Below are 27,074 nucleotides of genomic sequence, written 5' to 3'. Positions count from 1 at the left end.
GTCTCTTCTGACATTTCCTAAGGAAAGCAACCCTGGTCTCTTCCTTGTACACTGCTGTAATCACTTTCTGATTCCTTTCTTTTCCCCTAACAAGTGGTTTTAAACATAGTGGCCACAAAGATCCTAATGTCATCTCATTCTCTGTGCAAAGGTCTCCATCACTCTGGCTTCTCCAGGATAAGAGTCTGGGCCTTTGGTGTGGCTGATGAGGGCCTCAGGGCTCATCCATTCCCCTCTCTTGCCCTCTTTCTATAGTCACACCATGCACACTCTCTCTTTGGCTCAATGCATATACCACCCCCCGCTCCCCAAACATGTTGCATGCTCTCAATTTCTTTTCTCAGGGTCTCTTTTTGGAGAGCCCAAGTATGACACTAGGCAACTGAGAGCCACTGAAGGTGTCTGAGCAAGCTAGTGATAAATCCATCTCAGTTCTGTTTACTGTCTTGAATCAGTCACTGCCACTGGAAAGGAAGAACTGGAGAAGAGAACGGCATGGGGTGAAGAGCTTAAGTAGGAGGCCCCCCAAATTCTCTACCAAAGAGGACTTGTACTTGGACATAGCCATGTTCACAGGAAACAGGGGAAGAATACGAAACATAAATTTATACTGGAGTAAAACCAAAAGAGAGAATACTTGCCTTTTATATCTCCAGCTATGGGATCTTCTGGATTTGGAGTAGAAATAGATGCGATGGGAATTCCTAGGGAGAAAACTAGTTTATTACAAAATAGGGCCTAAGGAAACCATAAAGTCCACTGTCCACTGTCCTCCCATTGTTCATCGATTTGCTCAAGCGGGCACCAGTAACATTTCACAACGAATTGTGAGACTTGCTGTTACTGTTTTTGTCATATTGAATACACCATGGCTAGCTTGCCAGGCTCTGTCGTGCGGGCAGAATACTCTCGGTAGCTTGCGGGGCTCTCTGAGTGGGACAGAGGAATAGAGCCTGGGTGGGTCATGTGCAAGGCAAACGTCCTAACCCCTGTGCTATCGCTCCAGAAACTTTAAATTGCTACTAACTAGAAGGAAGCCTGCTGTCCCTGGGGGAAAGCAGCATGTGGAGACTGACTTAAAGAAAGGCCAAGATTTTTATCTGAAAAACTTTATCTAGTGAGTGAGACAACACTCTGATTTTTATATTAACAGAGATTGATGCTTGGAGCATCAGTCTGAGCTCATTTTCTTTAACACTGTGATTGTTTGTTTTTTTTCTAATGTAAAGGTGATTCATTTTCTAAAACTGTTTTCTTTCAGGCTTCTTTCCCAAAAACTTTGTCATAAAATTATTTCAGGTTTCCTTTTGTTTTTTTTCCATTAAAAAGGCACATGTAATTTCTACCCAGTCTTGATATAGTAACTACAGATTTTTTAAATCAAACACATCACACATTTTAAATCAACTAACCCGACTTAATGTTACCAGGTTTGGGCTTAAAAATTGGTTTCTTTAAAAATAAGGTGGTTATATAAGTTATCCTCTAAACTAGGACATTAAGATGTTAAAATGTGTCCCTGCGTCTTCTCTTTCTTTCACATAATCCCATAAATTATTTCCATTGCTTTCTTGTGCCTAAAAGAGTAGGCAGAGGAAAGGGCCATCTTCAATAGGGTGCACCTGACTAGGAACCTTCCTGGCCCCACTTCAGTATGTTAGGAACCACCCCTCCACCCCATGCCAGCCTTATCTGCCAGGGCTCCAGGCACTCAGGCCAGCTGTGTGCCAAGAAGACAGACCTGTCACTCCACAGGGGACTTACTCAAGCATGCAGGGTAACGGTAGTATCCAGTAGCACACTTCTCACAGTTGTCTCCGCTGAAATTTGGCTTGCAGGTGCAGCGGCCCGAGCCCTGCTCACAGTCCTCAGCGTGCTCAGGGTTACAGCTGCAAGCTGAGAGAAAAGCCAGTTTTCGCTGCATTTACTGAGGCACATTTTACCTCCAGAACACAAAAACATTCATTCAAAAGGACATGCACATACACATGACAACACTCAGCACAACAGTTAAGATATGGAGTTGATCTAGGTGGCCCAAACAGAGGACTGGATGATAGATGTCCTGTCCTGTCCTCCAATCGATGTTGTTCATCGATTTGCTCAAGCGGGTCCAGTAACATCTCCATTGTGAGACTTCTTGTTACTGTGTTTGGCATATTGAATACTCTCAGTAGCTTGCCAGGCTCTCCGAGAGGGGCAGAGGAATCAAACCTGACTCGGCCAGGCTGGCTTCGTGCAAGGCAAACGCCCTACCCCTGTGCTATCACTCCAGATAGATGTACACAATGGAATAGTATACAGTTGCCAGGGAGGATGAGATCATGCAATTCACTGCAACTTGGGAGGAACTGGAGATTATCCTGTTAACTGAAGCGAGCCAGGAAAAGGACAAAACCTCAGTGACTTCAGTAATTTATTGTAGATGGAATAACAGGAGGAGGGAATGCATGGTTTCAAAGGTGGGGAGTGGGGGAGGGTACTCAGTTTGTCCTTGACCCTACATCATAGAAATGAAAAGGACAGGAAAGAAAAGAAACTGAGGTGAGGGAGTAAGAAGAGATGGATGGAAGGTAACAGGGGTAGGTTCCAGGGATCTCAAGCATATTGCTGGCATAGAGGTGTAGTGTAGGTATATGTGTGAACATATGTAGTATTTTAATAGAGATATATGTATAAACTACAGAGACAACAATATTGCAAGATAAGATCCAAACTACAACAATCAAACTTTAAAATGTGCCTGTAAAGGAGGCAGGCTGGGGGAGAGGAGGGAAGCTGGGGACACTGGTGGAGGGAAGTCTACATTGGTGGTGGGATTGATGCTAGAACACTGAGCTCCTGAAACTCAGGTACAAAAGACATAAATCAAGGTGTCTTAATAGTTAATAAAATAAATAAAAATAATAAGGCACATATGTCCTAATGCTCCTAGTGGCTGTTTTGTCACAGGTCTGCAGTCATCCTTGCCAGGGCACACACAGTCCGTCTTCTATTTTTGCCTTGGTAGGTGGGTCACATGGAATCTCATGGGTCATCAGGGTGAAGCTTTAATTCAGAGCCATTGGGAGAAATGCTCAGGAATGCTTCTCATTACCTTGAGCACTGCCAAAGCCCCAGGCCAGAAGCAGAGCCTGCACAAACTGCTGTGGGAGGGCTGAGTCAGTGGGTGCTTGTAGCTCCTGTTGGAGCTGCCTGGAACTGTCTCTCCTGGGCACAGGCCAACTGTGAATTTCCACATAGGTATGATCACGACAGAGCTGTCATAAAGGGCACAAGTGTGGGGTGCCTAAACATGGATATGTAATCTGTGGACACCATAGTAAGATTTGCACCCTCACCTCGAATAAGGTATATATGTAACAGAGCTTATTGAAGTTCCTGCAATCAACATAAATGTCAGGTTTGCATTTTGAAGAGCCATACTTAAGTTTAGTGACCTCGAACTTGGCCGCTTCTTTTCACCTGCCAGAGAATATACTGTCCTAGCTCAGTTGAATTCATGGTTTCTGAAGATTCTGGAGATAAAGGAAGCTAGAAGTCTCGAGCATTTCTTCAGCCTGCTTCTCCTGATGTTCTCAGTTTAATTTGTTTAGAACCTATGAACCCTGTGGATTCTGAAAGCAACACCACTAGTAGTTATTTGAAATCATATTAGTAACAAGAATCGAGGAAAGTGGAGAGTTCAGATTCCTAGCCAGGTGCGACTCTGTTGAAGTGGCCTATCTACTTTGCCTATTCTTTTGGGCACAGAAGATGATGGACATCATTCATGGAAGGATGTGAAAGAAGAAGAAGCAGGAACATATATTAACAACTTATAATATACTTAACAGAGGCTTTTTAGGGACTTTGATGCCCTCAGTGTTAATTTATATGGCAAGTAAGTGTGAGGAATTAGTGAGCACGGAGGCCAACAGCAGGGCTGGAATTGCTTTCCAACTGTGACACGCAGAGCACTAAAAGAACTGTGAGTTACATCAGGAGAGCAAGGTCCATGATCTGATCTGGAACTAATCATCTTGCAGGGAAACAGCAAGGTTACTTTTCTGTCTGAAAGATGTGGTGTGAAGTCAAATAGAAATGAACCATATCTTGTACCCTATCAAATAGTGGTTTTTGCTACCTCGATCAAAATATTTCATTTATCAGACTCTTTGGCTTCTCCATATCTAAAAAGGAGAATCAAAATGTCCTCGGTTTGTTGTAGCAATTAAATGAAACATTTGTGAAAATATTTGAGCAATCTATATGTGGTGCCTAATAAATCAGAGTTATTTTAAATTTAAGACCTTTATTAAATCTTTATGAAATCACTACTATCGTATCTTGATGCTAATTCTGATAACATCTGAAATTATTGTCAATCATGAAAAAATGTCAAAACAACCAAGAATGAATAATATTTATTTCAAGTCTAGTATATGACAAGTCCAAGAGTAACTATTTTCCTAGGTGGTTGTGATGAAATTTCAGTTAATCATGGGGACCATATTATAATATAGAAGAAATCTGAGCCTTGTAGAAATTGTAACTGCCTGAGATTATACAAGTAAAGAGTAGAATCAATCAACTGTAGCAAGGACAAGGGATCTATCTTCCCATCAGAATTTGGCCTGAGAGCCTCCCTAAAGGAGTATGCATTATCTGAGACCCACCAAGTTGTGATGTAACTTACGGATACAGCCGTGGGGGGCATCGACTGGGACACCATATGGGCGATAATAGCCCTTAGCACATTTCTCACAGTTTATGCCAGCTGTATTGTGCTGAAAGAATAAAAAAGAAATAAATTTTAAAAAAATGCTTTGGGGGAAGGGCACTGGAGATGCTTTTTTTTTAATTGAATCACAGTGAGATACAGTTACAAAGCTTTCATGTTTGAGTTTCAGTCATACAATGATCGAACACCCATCCTTCCACCAGTGTACATTTTCCACCACCAATGTCCCCAGTATCCCTCCCCCCTGCTCCATCCATCCCACCCTTCCCCCTGCCTCTATGGCAGACAATTTATCTCTTACTCTCTCTCTACTTTTGGGCATTATGGTTTGCAATACAGATACTGAGAGGCCATCATGTTTGGTCCTTTATCTACTTTCAGTACATATTATCCATCCCGAGTGATTCTCCAACCATCATTGACTTAGTGATCCCTTCTCTACCCCAGCTGCCTTCTCCCCAGCTCATGAGGCAGGTTTCCAACTGTGGAGCAATCTTCCTGTCCCTTGTCTCTACTGTCCTTGGGTGTTAGTCTCATATTATGTTATTTTAAGGTAAAGGTAAAGGTAAAGGCCCTCCCGTTGATTGTCGATTTGCTTGAGTGGGCCCAGTAACGTCTCCATTGGAGATTTTGTTGTTATTGTGTCTGGCATATCGAATACTCTCGGTAGCTTGCCAGGCTCTCCAAGAGGGGCGGAGGAATCGAACTCGGGTCGGCCATGTTGGCCGCTTGTTAGGCGAACGCCCTACCCGCTGTGCTATCGCTCCAGCCCTTTGGAATGTGGAATGTTATTTTATATTCCACAAATGAGTGCATCATTCTATGTCTGTCCCTCTCTCTGACTCATTTCATTTAGGATGATACTCTCCATGACCATCCACTTATAAGCAAATTTCATGACTTCATCTTTCCTAACAGCTGCATAGCATTCCATTGTGTAAATGTACCAAAGTTTTTCTTATATTCTGATATTCATCATGGAAATAATTCTGTCACACACAAATTCAGTTATTGAAAATATTAAGCATTCAGGAGCTAGAGCTATAGATCAGAGTTATGGGCACCTGAATTGCATGAGCAAGGACCCAAGTCTGACGTCTGGAACCATAAGGATTTCAAGTACTGTCAGGTGTGACTCCTGTGGCCCTCCGCATGCCAGGGCTGAACAACACCACATTCCAGGCCCCGGCATTAAACCAACTGGCACAGTGGGCTGAATAACACAAGAGAGGCCCCCCCTTGGCCCTAAGCTCTGCTTGGGGTGGAGACTGGGGGTTAGATATTAAACATTGGGGACAGCAGTGTGAATCAAGTAGCAGACTACATACTTTACATGTGAAAGGCCTTGGATTTGATTTTTGCATCCAATGAGCCCTGGGCACACCAGATATGGCCCTTGACATCTTACCCCTAACTTTCAATGTTGGTGTGGCCCCCACAACTAGCAACAAAACAAAGGTTGATCTTGATCTTGCATTTTCACTATTTATCCAAGATACTGACTTAAATGTGGCACTAGAGATTTTCCTGGCAGAAGAGGAAAAGGGGTTAAGTTCTATAAACTAGACAAAATTTTTCCCTTTGCTATAGAACTTGCCTAATGAAGCACCTGATATAGAGTGAACAAACAAACAAAAAAACCTCAAGAGGATGAATCCTCAAAGTCCTATTTAGAAGAACTGATGAATGGATAATAAATCACAGTTAGGTTTAACCCAGGAAATAAAGGCCATATATGCATTTTTATCTGCTCAGTTTTGGAAGAAATTACATATACAGAACCTCTTCACTTGAAGTTCTAATTTTATCTGTAGTTCAGTCATAAAACCATTTCCCAAACATTTCTGTTACATGAATGGAAAATGCAGGCGTGAATCTCATACACAGAGCTCATTTAAGACACAGTACTAGAGGGCTTTTTATACTTCATGGTTAATCCTTGTAATTGCCACAAAATTCAATTACCCAACATGCATCAACAGTTTCCAAGAACCATACACCAGGGCCCCAGCTTAATTCTGCCCCTTGCTCTCCGATTTGGAAACAATTAAGAAGGCAGTGTTCTTTCATTAATGAAAGGAAAGAAATAGGAAGCTAAACACACACACACACACACACACACACACACACACACACACACACACACACTTTGACCCAAAAAAGGGTCTGCAGAGAAACACAAAGGGGAGAACAAAGACCCTTTCTATGTCCGGTACCCCATTTTAGATTATTTTTATTAATGACAGACTTTTATTTACTGCCCACTTCTGGTCTGTGGGCTAAAATCTGAATTCACTTTAAGCTCTGAGGTCTAAATCCACACTGGCCACTTCTCCAACTTCATATTTACATGAAAAATCATTTGGGGTGAATAAAAAGGCAGCAGAAGTTTACCTTTTCTTCCGCTGACTACCAATTAACCTCTCAACCCTTCTCATTGCCACTGTTACTTATTGTACCCACAAGACAACAGGTTAACCTTGGCTCCGTGATTTGCCTCCTTTGGAGTAGAGAATGAGGACAAATTCTCTTGAAGCATGCACCCCAGCTTTCTCCTCTTCCACAAACTTCAGTCATGAAGCATCAGCCTTCAAACATCCAGTGATTCTCTAGGACATGCAACACCCCTCAAGACTGCACTTTATTGAAAAGAGGTATGGCTATGTTTGGACCAAGGCCCAAAGGAGCCCCAAAGGTGGTGGTGGTTCTGGCATTTTTATACTACAGGTACTGCGAGAATCAATCTCAGTGCAGGATGGTTCTTGGAATTTCCTTTGCAAAGTATTTAACATGACAACACCTCAGTTACCACAGCCAGAGAGTAGTGTGTGTGCTGACTCTAGGCGGGGAAGATTTGGAGAGTTGAGGCAGCCTCTCTGGTACTCTTCTCTGGACACACCCAGAGAGGCATGCTGTGGGCTGCTCACCTGAAACCCAGGCTCTGCCTGAAAATCCTCAGGTCCCAATTCCTCCCAGCAGAACTTTCCAAACTACTTACAGCCATCAGCTAAACTCCAGCTCTCCACTTCTCACTCTCCATCAATTCCTTTGCCACACCCACAATGCTGGCTTCCAGTTTCTGAGAATCTCAGAAGTGCATGGTGTTGACAGAGGCAATCAAAAGAATAGGACTGACTGCAACATTATAAGACTGAAAACCTCATCATGAACAACTTTGTAGCTGTATCTCATTGTGATTCAACTAAAAAAATAAATGAATGGGACTGTTGGGAGTGACCTACCAGCCTGAGCCCGGGATAGTCAGAGGCTTTGAAAATGAACTTTTCCAAATTCTGCTCCAAAGATGCAGCCTAGAAAGTGTGACATGTTTCTGAGGCTATAGGTGATTGTACACACAGACTACAACTAAAGCCTCTAGAAAAACTGAGACGGGGGTGTGGGGTGAGGGGAACTGGTGCCAAAAATGACTCATATTGCAGCCAACCACGATTAAGCCTCGTCAGTAAGTTCCTTTGCTCCTGGAAGCTTCTCCCTTAATTAACTGAGAGAATTCTGCCTTTTTCTTAGTCTCACCATGCCTTTTATGGATGGGTTCATTTTCTGATGAAACCAGGGTTGTACCTGGGCTGTGGCCGAACACGTAGAGACTACCAGCTAGACCAGAGTTCCTTAATCTTTTTCCACTGACTTTTTTAAAATGTGACTCTGGTATACATATATCTATATGAAATAGGTATATAAAAGAAACATTTATGATAATAAGTCACAAAATTGTTCTAAAAATTATTTAAAAGCTATTAGGAAGCCACCAATCATCTACCCCGTGGCCTCACTTTCCCCCCCTCCCTTTTTAAATTGGATCACTGTGAGATAGACCATTACAAAACTATTCATATTGGTATTCAGTCATACAATGTTCCAACACCCATCTCAGGGTATATTTTCCACCACCAGTTTCCCAGTTTCCCTCCCATCACCACCCACCCCACCCCCAGCCTGCCTCTCTCTCTCTCCCTCTCTCTCTCTCTCTCTCTCTCCCCCCCCCCCCCTTTGTGCATTATGGTTTGCAATATGGGTACTAAGAGGTCATCATGTTCAAGGAGTTACAGCTGGAGTGGCTTTTTCCCCCCCTTAAACGAGTGGTGGCTTTGGGGTGTGACTGTGACTATCAGGGCTTCCAGAAGTACAGAGAGGTGGGGGAAAGTAGCCCATCCAGAACCCAGAAAGTCCGGAGATTTCAGACACAGAACCTACATACACAAATTTTCAGCATATTAATATCTCAGTGAAGTCTGTTGCGAGATGATGGAGGACAGCCAGGGGCATAGCCGTGAATTTGAATTTTGGGAGCAAGCAGCTGCTAGGGGTTCTGTTTGGGCAGAACTGGGATAACCTGCCCCCCTCCAATTTGCCATGGCCTCACTCTATCAGGAAGCCTCCTACCTAAGTTTCCATCCCAACACCTCCAGCTCGCTCTCCAGACTCTTTGCTATATTGTCCTTTCTGCTGTAATGCTCCCTGACTCATTCTTCCATCCTTTGAGGTCTTACATGAGAAATTAAAGAAAGTGGCTACCTGTTAAACTATCACACATCTATACTTAACACAGTAAACCCAAGAAATAAAAATAAAAGCAATATCACATAAGAATATCTCTGAAAACCACTTGCCCCAGAGACTAAAAATCTGATTCCTTTTCTGTTGGCTTACTGGCCACCTAAAAGCACCAGGACCAGCTTCCCTATGTGGACTCTAAATCCAGTCATCATCCCAGAGCCAATGGCTGCTATTTCTTCATTCTCTATTTCTTCATTCAAGCACTACAGAGAACTGCCTGGAGACATCCAGGTGGCCCATGCTCTGACTTTAATGTTTGTTTCCACCACACCTCATGTGTTGATGCCTATGTCATGTATCACCATGTGAGCTCTGGGAGGAAATCAGATCATGAGGGTGGGGCCCTCATACTTGGATTACTCCCCTGATATTGAAGAGATAACGACAGAGAGAACTTCTTTCTCCTCTTGTTTTGCAGTACCGAAGTTAAATAACCAGTTGCCTCTTAGACTATCTCTAATCATTCAATAACCACAAACAGTACTTTCCTGCCTTGATATGCTTCTACTTTCTAGCTTTTTAAATTTTTTTGAAGTATTTGATTTTAGTAAAGTATCACAATTTACAAACTTATTTATAGTTGAGTTTTAAACATACAACATCCCACCATCAACTTCCCTCCTCAAGAGTTCCCAGGTTGCCTCCAGCCCCCCCATCCCAAGCCTGCCATCTTCACAGTCAGTGTTGTTGACTCTGTGGTTGGTCATTTAGCTATACCACTTAGATACACCATCAAAATAGCCCTGCCCACCTCCATGGCTTCCCATCTGTCTCTTCTTATTCCCTCCCTTGATTTCTATTGATGCCACTCTTATTTTTCATGTTATTGTGGATTCTCTTTTTATTGTTTGATATCTTTTCCATCTATTTGTGCGATTTGTAGCAGGAGGAGATAAAAACACATTTCCTCTGTATGTTTCTTTTTTCTTTTCAAGTTTTTTTTTTCATTTGAATCACCATGAGATAGACCATTACAAAGCTGTTCGTGCGTGGTTTCAGTCATACAGTGTTGAAACACCCATCCCTTCACCAGTGCACATTTTCCAGCATCAATCTCTGTGTGTATCTTTTTTTTAATTAATTAATTTTTTTATTAGTGAAACACCATGAGGTACAGTTGTAGACTTACACATTTTTGTGCTTGGGTTTCAGTCATACAATGATCGAATACCCATCCCTCCACCAGTGCCCATTATTCACCACCACTGATCCCAGTATCCCTCCCACCCCCCACTTCCCCACCCCACCCCACCTCTGTATGGATCTTGATTGTGTTCATGCAGCAGGTGGAGGCAGAGTGGAGACAAACAACTTGGAAATTGTTCAGACTAACAATTGAATACAACAAGGACATAACCAGTGAGGGAGCAAGCTTAAGACTTAGTTCTCTACAAAAGAACTCAAAGACTCTCTGTACTGATGATGACAAAGTACTTTCAAAATATTATTTCTATATACCGCAAATGAATGCAGTTATTCTATATATGTTCCTCTCCTTCTAACTCATTTCACTTAGCATGATACTCTCCATGTCCATCCATTAAAGGCAAATTTCATGACTTCATTTTCCTAACAGCCACATATTATTCCATTGTGTAGATGTGCCATAGTTTCTTCATCCTTGGGCTCTGTCCTTGGGCTCTCAGATTGTTTCCAGATACTGGCTATGGTGAATAGTGCTGCATAGGAATGCAGATGGTGTTTCTGTTATGTGTTTTTGGGTCCCCAGGGTACATGGGTGTTGGAGCACTGTATGACTGAAACCCAATCAGGAACAGCTTTGTAAGGGTCTATATCACCATTATTCAATTAAAAATTTAAATAATTAAAAAATAATAACATTATTTCCATAGGTAATCTGAACTTTAATCAATAACACTTCATCAAAGAGAAAGAAATCAAGGAGTCAATCCAAACTGTTGTGCTCCTTGCCTTATTACATTGCTCTTTCCTCTGAAGGTTTTATTAGAAATTTTAAAGTTTATGGTAAATGTACCACCTACATAGTTAACATTTTTATCCCTCTACTCATTCCTCAACCAATACACTAACTCAGCTTATTTTTTATGATTTTCCAAATAAATTTGAAATTTCAGTTATTTTCCCCTAAAACTTTGCATACTTATAATAACTTGAATACAGCATTTACTTCATTTTAACCCTTTTGGCGTAAAACTTATAGAAGTGCAAACCTTTTCATTGTATATTCACCTAGTGAATATCCAATACAGATACATGTGAAATTCAAATCTGTATTGAAATATAGAACAATACTATCACGGAAGTGTCCCTATGATCCTCCCCAGTTAATCCCTAGCACCATCTATTAGTCAACCACAGTTCTGATTTTTACCTATATACTAGTTTTCATAAATTTCATTTAAATGATCCCATTGATGTATGTTATATGTTCCTTTTTTGACATTGTGATTTACAAAATGGCTTGGAACTAGAATAAGGATAGACTCTCTGATCAGTGAGATGAGAACCCCCAAATCTATGGAACATAAATTTACATCAAAGGAGCAGATTACATGAAGCAAAGATAGCCTCTTGAACAAATCACACTGGGAAAACTGGATAGCCAAAATAAAAGGAAGTTGAATCTATATCTCACAAAAATCTCAATTCAAAGTCTACCAAACTGTAAGACTGGACCAGAATCCATAAAATACATTATGAAAAACAAAGGTAAAATGCTCCAAGGTGCTCCTCAAAGGTGTTTTCAATGATATGATTTGCTCCTCAAAGGTGTTTTCAATGATATGATTACATAGGCAAAGCTAACAGAAACAAAATAATCAAATTTAATTACATTAAATTAAAACTTTTCTGTGCAGCAAAAGAAACATGGCTAAAACTAAAAGGCACACTACTGAATAGGAGAAAATATTTGCATGTTAAATAAAGGATTAATATCCAAATTATACAAAGCACTTACAAAGATCAATAACATAAAAATCCAAAAACTCAAATCAAAACACTTGATGGAGAAAATGAATAGGCACTTTTCCAAAGAAGACTTACAAATGGCCTGAAGACACATAAAAAAGTGTTCATTATCACTAATTATCAGGAAAATCTAAATCCAAACAATAATGAGATATCATCTTATACCGCTGAGAATGGCACATAGGAAAATTTCTAGAAAATAAGCTGTGTTGGCAGAGGTGTGGTTTAAAAAGGAACTTTTATCCACTGCTGGTGTGAATGTTGTCTAGTTCAACTGTTATGGAAACAGTACAGAGATTTCTCAAAAATCTAAGAATAGAACTTCCATATAACCCAGTGATTACATTTCTCTGTATCTACCTCCAAAGGACATATGCACACCTCTTTTCAATGTAGCACTTATCACAAGAACTAGATTGTGGAATCAACCTACATGTTCAATAATAGATGAATGAATAATGTAAATATAGTAGACATGAACTCTCTCAGGCCACTCTCTAACACTATGGATAAAAGGCCCTCCTGTTGATCGTCGATTTGCTCGAGCGGGCCCAGTAACGTCTCCATTGGAGACTTTGTTGTTACTGTGTCTGGCATATCAAATACTCTCGTTAGCTTGCCGGGCTCTCCGAGAGGAGCGGAGGTATAGTAGACATATACATTGGAATACCTTGCAGCTGCAAGAAATGATGGAAGTGTGCAATTCACTGCAACTTGAATGGAATTGGAGGAAATCATGTTAAGTGAAGCAAGTCAGTAGAAGAACAAATACCCAATGTTTTCACTTATCTGTGGTACACAGAATAATATAAGAGAATGGAAGGTTTCAAAGGTGAGAAAACTATTGGCTCTATATTGCAGAAATGAAAGGTTAGGGAAGGAGAGAAATGAAGAGGATAAATGGGTGGTGCCAAAGTGTGGTATATGCATCTATGGAAACCACAGAGCCAACAGTACTTTAAACATGGAACCCAAACTACAACAATTAAACTTAAATTGTTCCTGTTAAGGAGGCGGGCTTTGGGAGTTGGAGGGAACCTGGGGATATTGCTGAAAGGAAACTGACACTGGTGATGTGACTGGAATTAGAACATTGTATGCCTGAAACTCTACAATGGACACCTTTGTAAATCATAGCACCTACTTACATACAATTAATTAATTAAGACCATATACTTTCGTTTCTCAGGGCCAAGTCTTAAGGATGAAATTTGTGAGTCATAGATAGATACATGCTTAATTTTATTTAAAAAAAATATTTTCAGACGTTTCCCCGAAGAGGCTGTACCATCTTTAACTTACATACTAACACATGACTGAGGTGATTACTTCACATGGTCACCAAAATTGGGGTTAAATGTTGTGATTTTCAGGTTAATTCTATAACAATGGTAAGCCCTTTTTGTAGGCACATTTGACATCCAGCTATCTACTTCTGTAGAGTAGTAGTTTATAGAAGTACACTGTACTTTTAATACAGTTCAAATATTTTGCAATTTTTATTGGGTTATTTGTTCTTTCATTATTGAATGTGGGTATTCTTTATACATCCTTGAAGTCAACCATTTGTCAGATTTATGTTTTGAGAATAATTTTTCTCCATCTGTAACTCGTCTATTCATTTTCTTAATAGAATCTTTTGTGAACAGATGTTTTTCATTTTGGTGAAGTCTAATTTGTCCATTTTTCATGCTTACTGTTTTCTATGACCTAAGTAAATCTCACTCATCTTCCAAATTGCAAACACATTCTCCTTTATTCTTTTCTGTAATGCTTTGGAGTTTCACGATAGGTCAGATCCCTTCAGTTTTGTTTTTGGGTATGATTGAGGTAGAGTCAAGAATTATCTTCCCATAGAAATACATTTAATTCTTCCCAAAAAACTTGTTAAAGAAATTTCTCCCCTTGTCTCCTAGATACTTTGTTATTTTAACAAAAGTCAAATAAATTCCCACAAAAGTGTGGATCTGTTTTTACACTCCCTAGTCTGTTATTTAGTTCTGGTTTTCTTTCCTTATGTTGATATCACACTATTTTGAATACTGTAATTTTTTTTCTTTTTGGGGTCACACCTGGAAATGCTCAGGAGTTACTCCTGTTTTTGCACTCAGGAATTACTGCTGGCGGTGCTCAGGGGACCATATGGGATGATGGGAATCGAACCTGGGTTGGCCGCATGCAAGACAAACTCCCTACCCGCTGTGCTATCGCTCCAGCTACCAAAACTGTAATTTTGTATTCTTACAGTAAGACTATCTTCAGTTTTATTTTGCTTCCTCTGGAAGGCCATGGACATGTCAGGTTTACACAGTCTTACAAATTTTAGAATTCACTTGTCAATTTTTACCCCACCTACATTAAATCTTGAGATCAATCTGAGAATAACTGAAATCTTAATAATATTGAATATTATAATTCATAAATAAGTTATATCTTCCATTTATTTAGCTATTTTTATCTTGGCAAAACATCTTGGCAATGATTTTTACCTTTAGTGAGGATGACTTGCAAGTTTTTTGCCAAATATATTTCTAAGTATTTTATATTCTATGATACAACTCAACTTATGTTTTAAATTGAGTTTTGTTTTCTTATTGTTTGATGTTGATATTCATATACAAAATTAATTTTTATATTATCTTTGCATCATGCAATTTAATTAAATCATCTGGTTCTAGTAGTTGTTTTGTATATTTCTTAAAGTTTTCTACATAAGCAGTCACATCATCTATAAATAGATGGGGTTGTTCTTTTGTTCCAATATTTTTGTTTCTGTTTCAGTTTTCTGGCCTACTGTAACTACTCCCAGCATGGTGCTCAGGGGAGGCACCCAGCTGAGAAGACCATGTTGTGGCAGGTATTGAAGATGACTCAAAAGAATCGCGCGTGGGCTCCTTGCTTTCGAACCATATCCCCATTTCTGTTTTCCCAATCTTTAAATTTACTTTTGTTTACCTTTTATTTACTTTTCCTGCTTTATTGTAATTGTTAGAGCCTCTAGGCAACTACTTAACAGAAAAGGTAAAAAGCCAGAACCCTTGCCTTATTTCTAATCTTACTAAGGAAACAATTCAACATCTTACCCCTAATGCCATGTTATTGAACACTTTTCATAACACACTTTATCAGATTGCAGAAACCCACTTCTATTCCTAGTTTGCTAAGAGCTTTATCATAAAATATGTATTAGAATTATCTAATAGTAATTTAACGATACTTCTATTTTTATTATTCTATAGATTGATTTTTAATGCTGATGGCTACTCAGTAATAAACCTACTTTTGTATATAATCTTGGTAATTTTTCTTTTTTTCTGATCAGTGAAGTTTTGAGTTTGTTCATTTTATTGGCCTTTTTAAATTATCATCTTTGGATTTACTCCTTTTTTCTATTATTATTTTGCTCTGTCTCCCGGGTATATTTACCCCCCTTCTATCAGAATGAAATGTCTCTATCTCTATTAGTGCTCTTTGTAATATCAGATCTTTTCATCTGCTCTTAATATTATCACTCTATGCTTTTGTGTACAAAAGTGAAAAAATATTTCAGAAAACAATTGCATCAAACTTTCTTGACGTCATTTTGGATTAAGCCTTACTGACTGCTCATTTTTCCCAATGATACTCCCATTTTGAATTAAATAGCTGCCTCACCTGACAGTCAATGCAGACTCCTCCACCTGCATAAATGCCCTGGGAATTCAAGCTTGTCTGGAGCCTTTCAACATTTGGGTCATAGTAACAGTCTCTGGCATGGCCATGGCAGTTACATGCTAAAAAAAAAAAAAAAGAACGCTATTAGTAGTTCATCATTACAATGAGACATTTAGTAAATTCCCCAGATAGTAACATTTCTCACTGAGTTACAATAAAGTCTATTCAGGCATACCAGGGACATAAAGGAAAATATTAGGGATCTTTGATGTAAAAATCAGCTGGTGACAATATGTAATTTAATCTTTTTATTTGATATTCAGTGGCATTTCATTTGATATTTTATTTCATTTGCTACTTCTTTTTTAAAGAAACATAATTACAACAAGATAAGTCAAAATGCCAATCAAATGTCATGTACTAAAAGAATATTTCTACTACTATTATTAATAATAATAAGAATAACTGATTTTTTATATGCTGCAAAAGAAGTCTTTTACATGCCAAATCTCCACTAACCTGCACAACAACTCTCGAAGGTAAGTCCTATTATCCCTATTGCCCACTGGGAAGGCTGGGTGTAGACAGGCTAAGGGAAGCACTCATATTAGCCACATTGCATAAGAAACACAGAGAGAATCCTTAAATGTCTGTGATGGATTTCAAAACCTACTCTCTCAATCAAAACTCTAGACTTTTTATCTCGGCACTATTTAGGATATCAATGAACTAGAAGTGATCTTCATGTCTAATTACAGGAAATGGTTTAGCAAATAATATTTTCTTGACTATTGGCTGCTCATGTTTTACATGAAATTAATAAGATCTGATAGAATGACATTAAAATAGTCTGTGTGCCATCGAAATGGATTTCAAAGTGTCCTTAAGAATATAGGAGAATATATGAACTAGTAGGTAAAAAGGATTATGACATAAAATTATATAGAGAGATGGGACTAGAAAGATAGTAGAGCAGGTAGGATGCTTGCCTCACATACAGCTGACCCAGATTCAATCCCCAGAACCCCATATGAGTTCTGCCAGGAGAAATCCCTAACCACAGAGCCAGGAATAAGCTCTGAGCACCACTAGGTGTGGTCCCCAAATAAAACAAATAAAAAATTATATAGAGATATTGTCACTGTTCACTGTTCTCCCGTTGTTCATCGATTTGCTTGAGCGGGCCCAGTAACATCTCCATTGGAGACTTTGTTGTTACTGTGTTTGGCATATCGAATACATCACGGGTAGCTTGCCAGGCTCCGCCATGCAGGCAAGATACTCTCGGTAGCTTGCCGGGCTCTCCGAGAGGGGTGGAGGAATCAAACTCGGGTCGGCCATGTTGTCTGCGTGCAAGGCAAACACCCTACTGCTGTGCTATCGCTCCAGCCCTAGAGATATTATAATCTCAAATATTTAAAGTATATATGAAAAGTACACAAAGATATCTGATGAAATATTACTTACTAGTGGCATTCAGATATAAAATTATTGCTAATTTTACTTCTTAAATAATTTCCTGGTTATAAGTACTTCAAATGTTATTAGGAAATATAATATTAATCCATTTGGAATTTTAATCATTGCCAAAATAAAAGATTTAATGTAAATAAAATTTATTTTTCCTTAGTCAGAATATATTAATCAAATTCCACCTATGCAAATTTTTCCAAGGCATACAAACATACTCTATATTTTATGCAAGTACCTAACTAAATAAATAAGAGAAGACAACTTAATTAGAAATTAAACAATTTATCCTATTGCTTCTTATATTTCATTATTTTTGTGTTTTAGGTCGTACCTGGTGGTGTCAGGGATTATTCCTGGTTCTGTGCTCAGGAATCACTCAGAGGATTGCATGTGCAGGGAACCATATGTGGTGCCGGGATTGAAGCCAGGTTGGCCCTATGCAAGGTAAATATCTTCACCCCTGTACTATATCTCCATCCCAATAGTCCGTCCCTCTATTCTTTTTTTTTTTTTTTGCTTTTTGGGTCACACCCAGCAATGCACAAGGGTTACCTCTTGGCTTTGCACTCAGGAATTAATCCTGGCAGTGCTCAGGGGACTATATGGGATGCTGGGAATCGAACCCGGGTCGGCCGCATGCAAGACAAACACCCTACCCACTGTACTATCACTCCAGTCCCCCGTCACTCTATTCTTAATGGACTGAACACTTTCTCATTTTCATTTCATCAGCAGTGCCTTAAATGAAAAGCATTTATGTTTCTGCATTGGTTGATTCTTAAGAAGTCTGTTTATTTCAAATTATTGCAATGCAAGTAGAATTTAGAAAGCACTTAACTAGTGGATTTGTCTGATTTCCATATGCCATTTTAAAAAGTTTTATCTACTTATTAAAATTGCCTATTAGATTTTTTTTCACTTATTAGGGTCCACACCTGCCAGTTCTGGGGACAAGGGTTCAACCCAGCAGAGGCCAGTGGTTTCCTGGCTAATAGCATGTGGGACCTACCTGGGCCTTACCTGGCTGAGCCATGTGCTGCCAGGTATCAAAATCAGTGCCCTGTGCACATTCTATCACCTGAGCTCCTATTTACCATTTTACACAATCGATAAGTTAAAAATTTAAGAAAGGAGAATTTTTAACATTGTTTATATGTACTGGAATAAAGTATGTCATCCACTAACGATTCTATCAGTAAGGAAAACTGACCAAATTCTAAACTTGGTGTGCCTGTGATGACGCAGAATCCAGTTATCCTAACCCTGAGTCTGAAAGTAATGGAAGAAATGACCCTTGACAATGAGCTTCCCTTTGTCAGGGGTGAAGAATGGTGAGTCACAGAGAAGGAAGCCCTTGGCTTCATTCTAAAGTGATAAGGGTCATCCAGTGACATCCCTGGGCCCAGAGGAGCCTGAGTCTTGGCTATGGGCTGAGAACATTAACATCTCTCAAAGCACTCTGGAACTCTTGACAGGATATGCTTGTGACTGACATTGTCAGCCCACAAGATCACCCAGTACTGCAAAAAACATATTTGGACAAGTTGACCTCAGGCGCCAAAGTAATTGTGATTCTTTTTCAGTGTCACACCTAAGGAACAGGAAAGATTTCTAACTGAATAGGGTTGCATCAGGCCTTCAGGTGCTAAAGGAGAGGTCCACAGCTGGAGCACCCAACCCAACCCCTGCACACAGTGCAAGTTCAGGATGCATGAATGACTCCTGTCAGCTCTGGTCTCCTGTGAACTTAGTGGGGTCACCTGCACCTCCTGTCTTCGAGTTTTGTGTGAATGACCAACAGACCTGCGAGCCAACGCCTGGCACAAGCCACCCTCTCTCTGAACACAGCAGACACAGTGGCAGTCCTGTGGCAGAAAGGGGATGAGTGGAGATGAGGGCCCCGTGCCCAGCGCCCTTCCCACTGCACTCACCTTCACACTCGTGGGCGTCCTCCTGCATGGCGGGTTGCCAGGGCCTCTGATTATACCCCGCACAACAGTGATCACAAGTCTCCCCGCATGTGTGGTGCTGACATTCACACCGAAACCTGGCGAGGGCGTGAGGCACATGATTTTACTGCAAGAGCTTCCATTCAGACCAGCTCCTCTGTGAAAAGCTGACCCATGAACACAGAAACCCCATGCCATTTATATGAATGGTCCCTCCCATACCATTTCTTGTTGAATCATTGAGAGAACAAGGCATTTTGCATCTGTTATTCCAAGGTCTCCCCCTCTCCAACATCTCATTCTATTCTATGGATAAAACATTAAGATCTGCAGATATTAAAACACTTACCAAAGGTCAAGTAATGCTAATAGACACTCCAAAGTTCTAACCCTGTCTTCCCTACCACTTTGTATTACAAAAAACAAATGCATGAGCAAGCAAGTGCTGACATGTAGGCACCACAAATCTGGATTAGTTAGCCCTGCGAGCTCAGGTCTCTTGCCCTCAACCTAGGATCAAGTAGAGAATCAATAAAACCAAGAGACAACAGCACTATACAGGGCCCAAAGCTGAGATTACTCAGCAAGGCAAAGGGGTTTAAATCTAAACATTGTTTCAAAGGATTATCTATCAGCTCCCAAACTCTCAAAGTCAAATGAAATTGTTATAGTCATGGCACCAGATTAGAAAGCCAGCTCTGAACACCCATTCATCTGTGCTTGAGAGAAGATTCAAACCTGTCATCTAAGAATGTGGGGCCCTCAATTGTGCTCCTGGGTATTGGCTCAACCCTCTGAGAGAGAGGGGCTGCTGTATTTCACTGGGTGCCCGGAGAGAGGGTCATTCCTCTCCCACCCAACACAGCTGCCAGGTGAAATAATTCATAAATTTAAGTAGGAAACCAGAACAGCTGGAGACCAAATGGGCTTCTCTAAGGGGCACCCTTTCAGCCAGCAAAACATTTGGTATACATCAGATTAAAGATTTAGAAAAGATGGCTTGAAGTCCAGCTATTTAATTCTCTCAGGAGATTAAAATTGAGCACAGCAAAACAATTTAAAACACTGAATATTTTAAAATTATATGAGTGCCCTCAAATAATTGTTGTTTCTGACTTCATCCTCCCTAGGCTAATGGCTAACACAGACACCTCAGCTCTGCATCTGCTATAGGACCATGTTGAGCGGCTGTTGACTAGGAAATCCTTTTCAAGAAAGCTCTTTCACTCCGTGCGCAGGAAACTTCTTATCTGGCTCCAGGATCCTCAGCTTCTCTTAAGCCACTGTCTATTGTTTAGATTGAGAGCTCAGTGAAATAAGAAACTGAGCAGTTTCACTCTTGGAGTTGACAGCTTGGAAGTTCAGAGGCATCTCTGTGATCGGCCCAGGGTCCTATGCACAAAGGCAGCAAGGCTGCGTGCCTGGTTAAAGCTTTTTTCTGCCACTGTGGATTCGGTTTGGTTAGCAAGGAAGAAGTGTGATTATATAACCTTGGCTCCCTACATTAGCAAGGCTCCCTACATTACCCTTCCACATAAGGCTTTTCTTCTACTTATGAATGCCTCCATAAATCATTTGTGCAAATCAGCTTGTAGAAGCCAGTCATCAGGCAGGAAGAGGCAAGGAACTTGTTCTGAATCTGTTGCCCAGACATCAAGATAGGATCAGTGCACACAGATATTACTCACTACAGGGGCTGGAGAGACAGTGTAGCAGGTCATAAACTTGCCTTGCATGCAGCTGACCCTGGTTCCATCCCAGAGACCACATCTTGTCCCCTGAACACTGTCAGCAGTGACCCTAAGTAACCTCAGAACACCAAAAGTGTGGCCCACCCTCTCCAAAAAACAAATGATAAATTAACTGCTTGGTACAGAACCCCACAAGGTCAGTAAGACTTGGTGGTCCTGGGGCTGGAGCAATAGCACAGCAGGTAGGATGTTTGCCTTGCAAGTGGCTGACCTGGGTTTGATTCCCAGCATCCCACATGGTCCCCCAATTACCATCAGGAGTAATTCCTGAGTGCAGATCCAGGAGTAACTCCTGTGCATTACCGGGTGTGGCCCAAAAAAAGCAAAAAAAAAAAAAAAAAAAGAAAGAAAGAAAGAAAGAAAGAAAGAAAGAAAGAAAGAAAGAAAGAAAAACTTGGCGGTCCTTCCAAGTAGGAAGTTCAGTCCCTCGCCCAGAAATTCTACTTCCTTCCAATATGGTACCATTTTCAGACTCAAGGACAGCAGACAGAGCACCCTGATTTCTCCCACATGGTTCCTTCTCAAACTCAGGACCCCACTGACCTGACTTCTAGACTTCTAGGGCCCTACACTCCAGAGGCTTCCTGGTTATAAAGGCTGAATCATGAACAAGTCCCTGCTGACTGAAATTAGTCACCTTGGGGACTCACATTGCCACTCAGACAGCCCGAATCCCTGAATGGGTGATGGAATTGTGGATCATTGCTGGAGACACAAAGCATACAGCAGACATTGGCAGCTGGTCCCTCCACCTGAACATGAAGCTAACTCAATGCTCAAGCCTGAAAATGGCACAATATTGGAAGGAAGTAGAATTTCTGATTAAAAGTCAAATTTGCTTGGACAAGTGCTACTAACAGGGAGTGGGGAGAGTTAAAAAAAAAATACACTGAGAGAAAATGATTCCTGTACCTAGTATCTATCAACTTCGAGTCCTCAAATGTATCCCTTTTTTAGTGGTAATTAGTGCAAGAGTAATTAATTGCCAAATATGTAATACTTAAGATCCATGTATCATTTTATGTGAAATATCTCAATAAAAAACAAAAATGAGTTTGCCCAGGTTCTTAGCATCATTCTTCACAACAACCAAAAGGTGGCAGTAAACTAGTGTCTATCAACAGATGAATGGATCAGCCAAATATGGATTTTTATCTTGACATATTATTCAGCCTTTAGGTGGAAGGAAATTCTGACACATGCTACAACATGACAAAACCCGAGGACGTCAGACTCAGTGAAATGAATTCATCATAGAAAGACAAATATTCTGTGACTCCACTGACAATAGGTACCTAAGAGTAACCAGATTCAGAGATGAAAGTAGTGTGGAGATTTCCAAGGACTGAGGGAAGGAGAATGTGGGACTGATGAAAAGTAATCTGGAGACTGTACAATGGGAATATAAACAACATGCTGAGCTTGAAACACTACCACTGACCAATGGTTACAATTATATTATGTTCATTTGTGTTGTGTGCATATAAACTTTGTATTATGTGCACTTTCTGGCATAAAAATAAAATAAGAGCTTTAAGTGGACATTTTTGACCCCACCAAATAAGGGAAGTCAGAAATAAGTTCTATTTCTCTTGCTAACTCTACTCAAATGTTAATGGGTTCCAGGGTTTGGGGGATTCATCCTGGCTCAGCCATATGATGTAATACATTGTCTATGTCTGCAATAGACTGGTTGGGGACCAGAGGAAAAATGGGTGGAGTCGAAGTAGGGAAGGCACACACATCAATGCTTTGTTGACCTTGAGACATTCCTGTTAAGGGCAGGGACTAAGAAATATTTAATAGGATACAAACCCTCATTGAAACAATTAGACTTATTCATAGCAAAATGTTAAAAAATCTGAACAGTGCACTTACTGTTTTTCAGGATTGTTTGCGCTGCACACCTCAGCATGGCCGTTGCAAACACACCTCCCACCAATGCTGATGTCCTTTATGCTGTAATAATACTAATCCAACAAAAACATGTTCATTTTTACCACACAACAACGCACACTTCTCTTTACTACTAATCTTTCACTCATCTCTGTGCTCACCCTACTTCCTTCTCATCCATTTCTCTTCAGTCTGATGCCACACAACTTCTCAACACATCTAGATGCAATTTGTCTTACAAAAGAAACAAACATATTCTCCAATTAAATTTAATATCACACTGCCAAAGGAGTGTGTTTTTCATTATTTATTTTATTTTATTATTTTATTTAGGTTTTGGGGCCACCTCTGGTGGTACGCAGGGGTTACTCCTTTCTCTGTACCCAGGAATCACTCCTGGAAGATTCAGGGGACCATATATGACATTGGAGATTAAATCCAGGTAAGGCAAGGCAAATGCACTACCTGCTGTCATATCTCCCTGACCCTGCAGGAATTGCCTCGGAAAAGAATCACATTCTAAAGTTTCCTGGAAAGGAATTAAGTGCTTCCAGTTTAGTGTTTAAAAGTCTAGATTTCATACATGGAACCTAGCTGTGTACCAAAAATACACAAAATTTCTGTGCCTACTAGATTCAGATTCTGGGAGGGAAGACACTATTTGAAATCAGTTCAGGTACAGTAGCTACACTTGCAGCGGCCCCAGTGCTTCAAGTTGTGCCTGCTCAGAGTTAATGAGGCAGAGGCCAAAGCCCCAAAGGCCAGAGGGAGCTTGATCCCAGCCTGGGACCAGTCCCTACACCAGGTCACAAACATGGACAAGCCAGCTCATTGACAAGGCTCTGATCTGGAAAAGCCTCTTTGCTAGAGACAATGGGTGGCACATATGCCCCCTCCTCAACTTCTTATAAGGCTTGGCAACAGATGTCCAGGATTCCATGAGGAGTTTTTGGGGTTGAAGAATAATCCTCCTTAGTTGAGGGCACACTACCAGTGGGGAGAATGCCAGTGGAGCAGTCCTTAAATTCCAGGAGGGCTTAGGAGTCTTTCCTTAGTGTTTAGTCATCATGATGTACTCTATTTAGTCTATGTCAGTGTTCTGCTCTGATTTTTTAAAATATATTAAAATGTCCCATTTTCCTGGTAATAATTTCCTGGTAGATTGGTCTGAGGGCATTGGCCGTGCCTCTTGTTCATATGGGAAAATTCTGTATTGGAGAGCTTTTTGAGACCATTTAGCAAAGCCTTGGGGGCAGATTGCCATACAAGAGTCTCTATGGTGTTAAGAGGAGCCACAACAAATAAGCAGCACACTCAGAATAGATTCACTCCAGCAGCACACAAGGATATGATAACAAGAAGGCTGGGGTTCAATTCTTTCATCCATAGATGCATCCTAGATATTGTTTGTGAGCATGTGTGTGTGTGTGTGTGTGTGTAGGTGCGCGTGTGCTCGCACATGTGTGTGTGTGGGTGGGTGGGTGGATGGGTGGGAGGTGTCCAGGATTATTACTGTGGGGCACTCCATAAAAGTCTCCATCTAGCTACGAAATATACTTATGAACACAAATCTTACAACTCCCACAAAGACAATTAGAGGGGGAAAGGTGGTGAGGTACATTTGTGGCAAGACTCCAAACCACCTGGAGTAATGGAAACAATCTGCAGAGAGTTTATCAGAAAGTCCCATTCTCCCCTGTAAATTCCACCCTCAGATCCCATGTAATCCCCACCTACAGCAGCTCCCAAGAACTTAAAGGAGCAGCAAAGACAGAAAGCCACTGTCCAAGAGGATTATGCTTGCTGGAAAATGCTCCAAACTTATTTTTCTCTCCCTCTTCCTTTTCCAGACTCTGATATAACCAAGACAAGAAACCAAACCCTGTAGGCACACAGAATGTGGCATCTCCCAGTCTCACCCTCTGCTCCTGCCCTTCACCAAGGACTGAACTTTATGGGTGCAACAATAGGGTTTATTGTTTTCTGATTTCCTGCTGTCTTTGGGAAGGTGCAATTATAATTTTAGGGAGTGGGAGGGGAGCACCAAGCCATACCAGTATTTATTCTGCTGAGAAGTGCTGTTGGCAGGAGATAGTGTCCTGACACTGAGTGAAAGATGTTCAGGTTGTATGCACAGCACAGCAGTTTCTATGCTCACCAAAATCTACATTTGCTCTTCTTCACCGGGTGGCACTGTAGCACCCCCTGCCCTCAGCAGGCTGCTCCCCAGTTCCTGCTAAGGCAAGTGTGGTTAGGAACACGGGCACATGCTCTACCTTCTCTGCCCCCGTCTCCTCACCGGGATCCAGAACAGACTCAGACCCAACAAGACAGTTGGGCCTTAGACAGAAGAATCTGGTTCCCTAAATGACTGTGTGGAGTCTCACCATCTGCTGACCCACATTTCTTTGTGACATGAGCAGAAAATGAAGCTTTATTTTGCTAAGCCCTTGAGACTTGATAATTCTTTGGAGAAATGGACTAATGTCAGTTTATCATCTTTTGTTTTTTCATCTTCTTGGAATATAGTGGTTTTCCTCCAACCATGAGACTCCTGAATTGTACCTGGTATTTCAGAGGAAAGCACCCAACCCCCTACACCATAACTGGCATAGGAGATTCAAGTTGACTTGAAAGAGTTCAAGGCAATTAATGCGATAAGCAAAAACCAAAAGAACAAAATTGCCAAAGTGCTTCCTGGCACTGAGCACCAGGACTCACCCGCCGGGTGACAGTTGGGTCCCTCTGTGCTTTGGAGATGAGGTGTCCAAGAAGCGTGTTGGTTCGGAGAAAACGCAGGCGGATGTTTGTGGCTTTGGTGAATTCCCTCAGAGTGTGAGAGAAGGTAAAATTTTTTGCACCTGGACGGCCATTTATCAAGGACACCACAACCTAAAATAACCACAAAAACACATATGCACAAAAGAAAGCAAAATCCTTTCATCAAAATTTAGCTGCAAGTAACTAGAAACAATGCCCCTAAGCGCTTGGTTTCTTTAAATCATTGGATGTTTGTAGGTGGTCTTGGATCTTGTTTGTGTCTAAAAACATTATTGCTAATTCTGTCTTCCCTCCAAATTCTGGCAACTAGTCCCTAAGTCTGGGGTTTCTGACATTATCATTTTATTTCAAACTCTTTTTTCTATCAGTGTGGATGTGGGACCCTAATAATAGAAAACAGTAATATCTACAAATATAAGGCTTTTTGGGGTTTTTTTTGCTGCTATTGTTATTTTGTTTTGTTATTTTGCCAGCATGACAACTGTCAGTGCTCTGGGCTTACTTCTGACTCTGCACTTTGGGATCACTCCTGGTGGGGCTTCGGGGACCATATGGGGTACCAAGGATGAACTTGAACAGGCTGCATTCAAGGCAAGTTCCCTGTCTGATGTATTAGCTCTCCAGTCCCAGGAAAGAGATTATTGTCAAACAGCATCAAAGAAACGCTAAAGTAATCTGAGCACTAAAAGCTAAAGTAATCTCAATGATGTTGAAAAGGATATTTCTAAATATAAAGTTGAGAATGACGAGGTGGGGAATGGGAAGGAAATCTACACAAAACCCAGGTTTTGTTTTCAAATTTGAGGAAATGAAATTCTAAGTCCCAACCATGTTGGGGGCCCAGAACAATAGTACAGTGGACAGGGCACTTGCCTTGCACACGGTTGACCTGAGTTCGATCCCTGGCATCCCATATGGTCTCCTGAGCACCACCAGGAGTAAATCCTGAGTGCAGAGTCAGGGTCAACCCTGACTATGGGGTTACTCCTGACTCTGGTATCACCAGGTATGACCCAAAAAGCAAAAACAAAACAAAACAAAAATAAAATCCAACAACCAGCCATGTGTGACATGAACTATGCCAAAATCACTGGGAGACACTAACTAGAGCTGCCCAAGAGAGAGCAAGCAGCCTAAACAATGGGAGACCAACATGCTTGGAAAACATTTATTTATTCATCACCCATAATGCCATTCATTTCATGCGCACTAGAGTTTCACAATTTCCATGGATTATCCTCTATTTTCCCCTACCTGTTTCCCTACCCTTCCTGGCTTACTTCTTAAGAACCAGATGCAATTACTAAAGACAATAGT

General features: G+C 40.8%; 1 protein-coding gene across 1 annotated transcript in view; it reads right to left on the bottom strand.

The window, feature by feature from the left end:
* The window catches only part of LAMA3 (laminin subunit alpha 3), a 270,464-nt gene that overhangs the window by 164,170 nt on the left and 79,220 nt on the right, over positions 1–27,074 (bottom strand). The window contains exons 5-11 of the mRNA XM_056138444.1: positions 25,698–25,868; positions 22,959–23,050; positions 19,312–19,427; positions 15,908–16,026; positions 4,679–4,769; positions 1,765–1,896; positions 642–704 (exon numbers count right to left, since the gene is read on the bottom strand). Of these exons, the coding sequence (XP_055994419.1) occupies positions 642–704; positions 1,765–1,896; positions 4,679–4,769; positions 15,908–16,026; positions 19,312–19,427; positions 22,959–23,050; positions 25,698–25,868 (784 nt within the window). The remainder of the gene's footprint in view (positions 1–641; positions 705–1,764; positions 1,897–4,678; positions 4,770–15,907; positions 16,027–19,311; positions 19,428–22,958; positions 23,051–25,697; positions 25,869–27,074) is intronic.

Source organism: Sorex fumeus, unplaced genomic scaffold (assembly GCF_029834395.1).
Source record: "Sorex fumeus unplaced genomic scaffold, SorFum_2.1 ptg000128l, whole genome shotgun sequence".
Classification (NCBI taxonomy): domain Eukaryota; kingdom Metazoa; phylum Chordata; class Mammalia; order Eulipotyphla; family Soricidae; genus Sorex; species Sorex fumeus.
The sequence above is the reverse complement of the archived record's forward strand: the minus strand, read 5'-3'. Positions and strand labels throughout refer to the sequence as shown.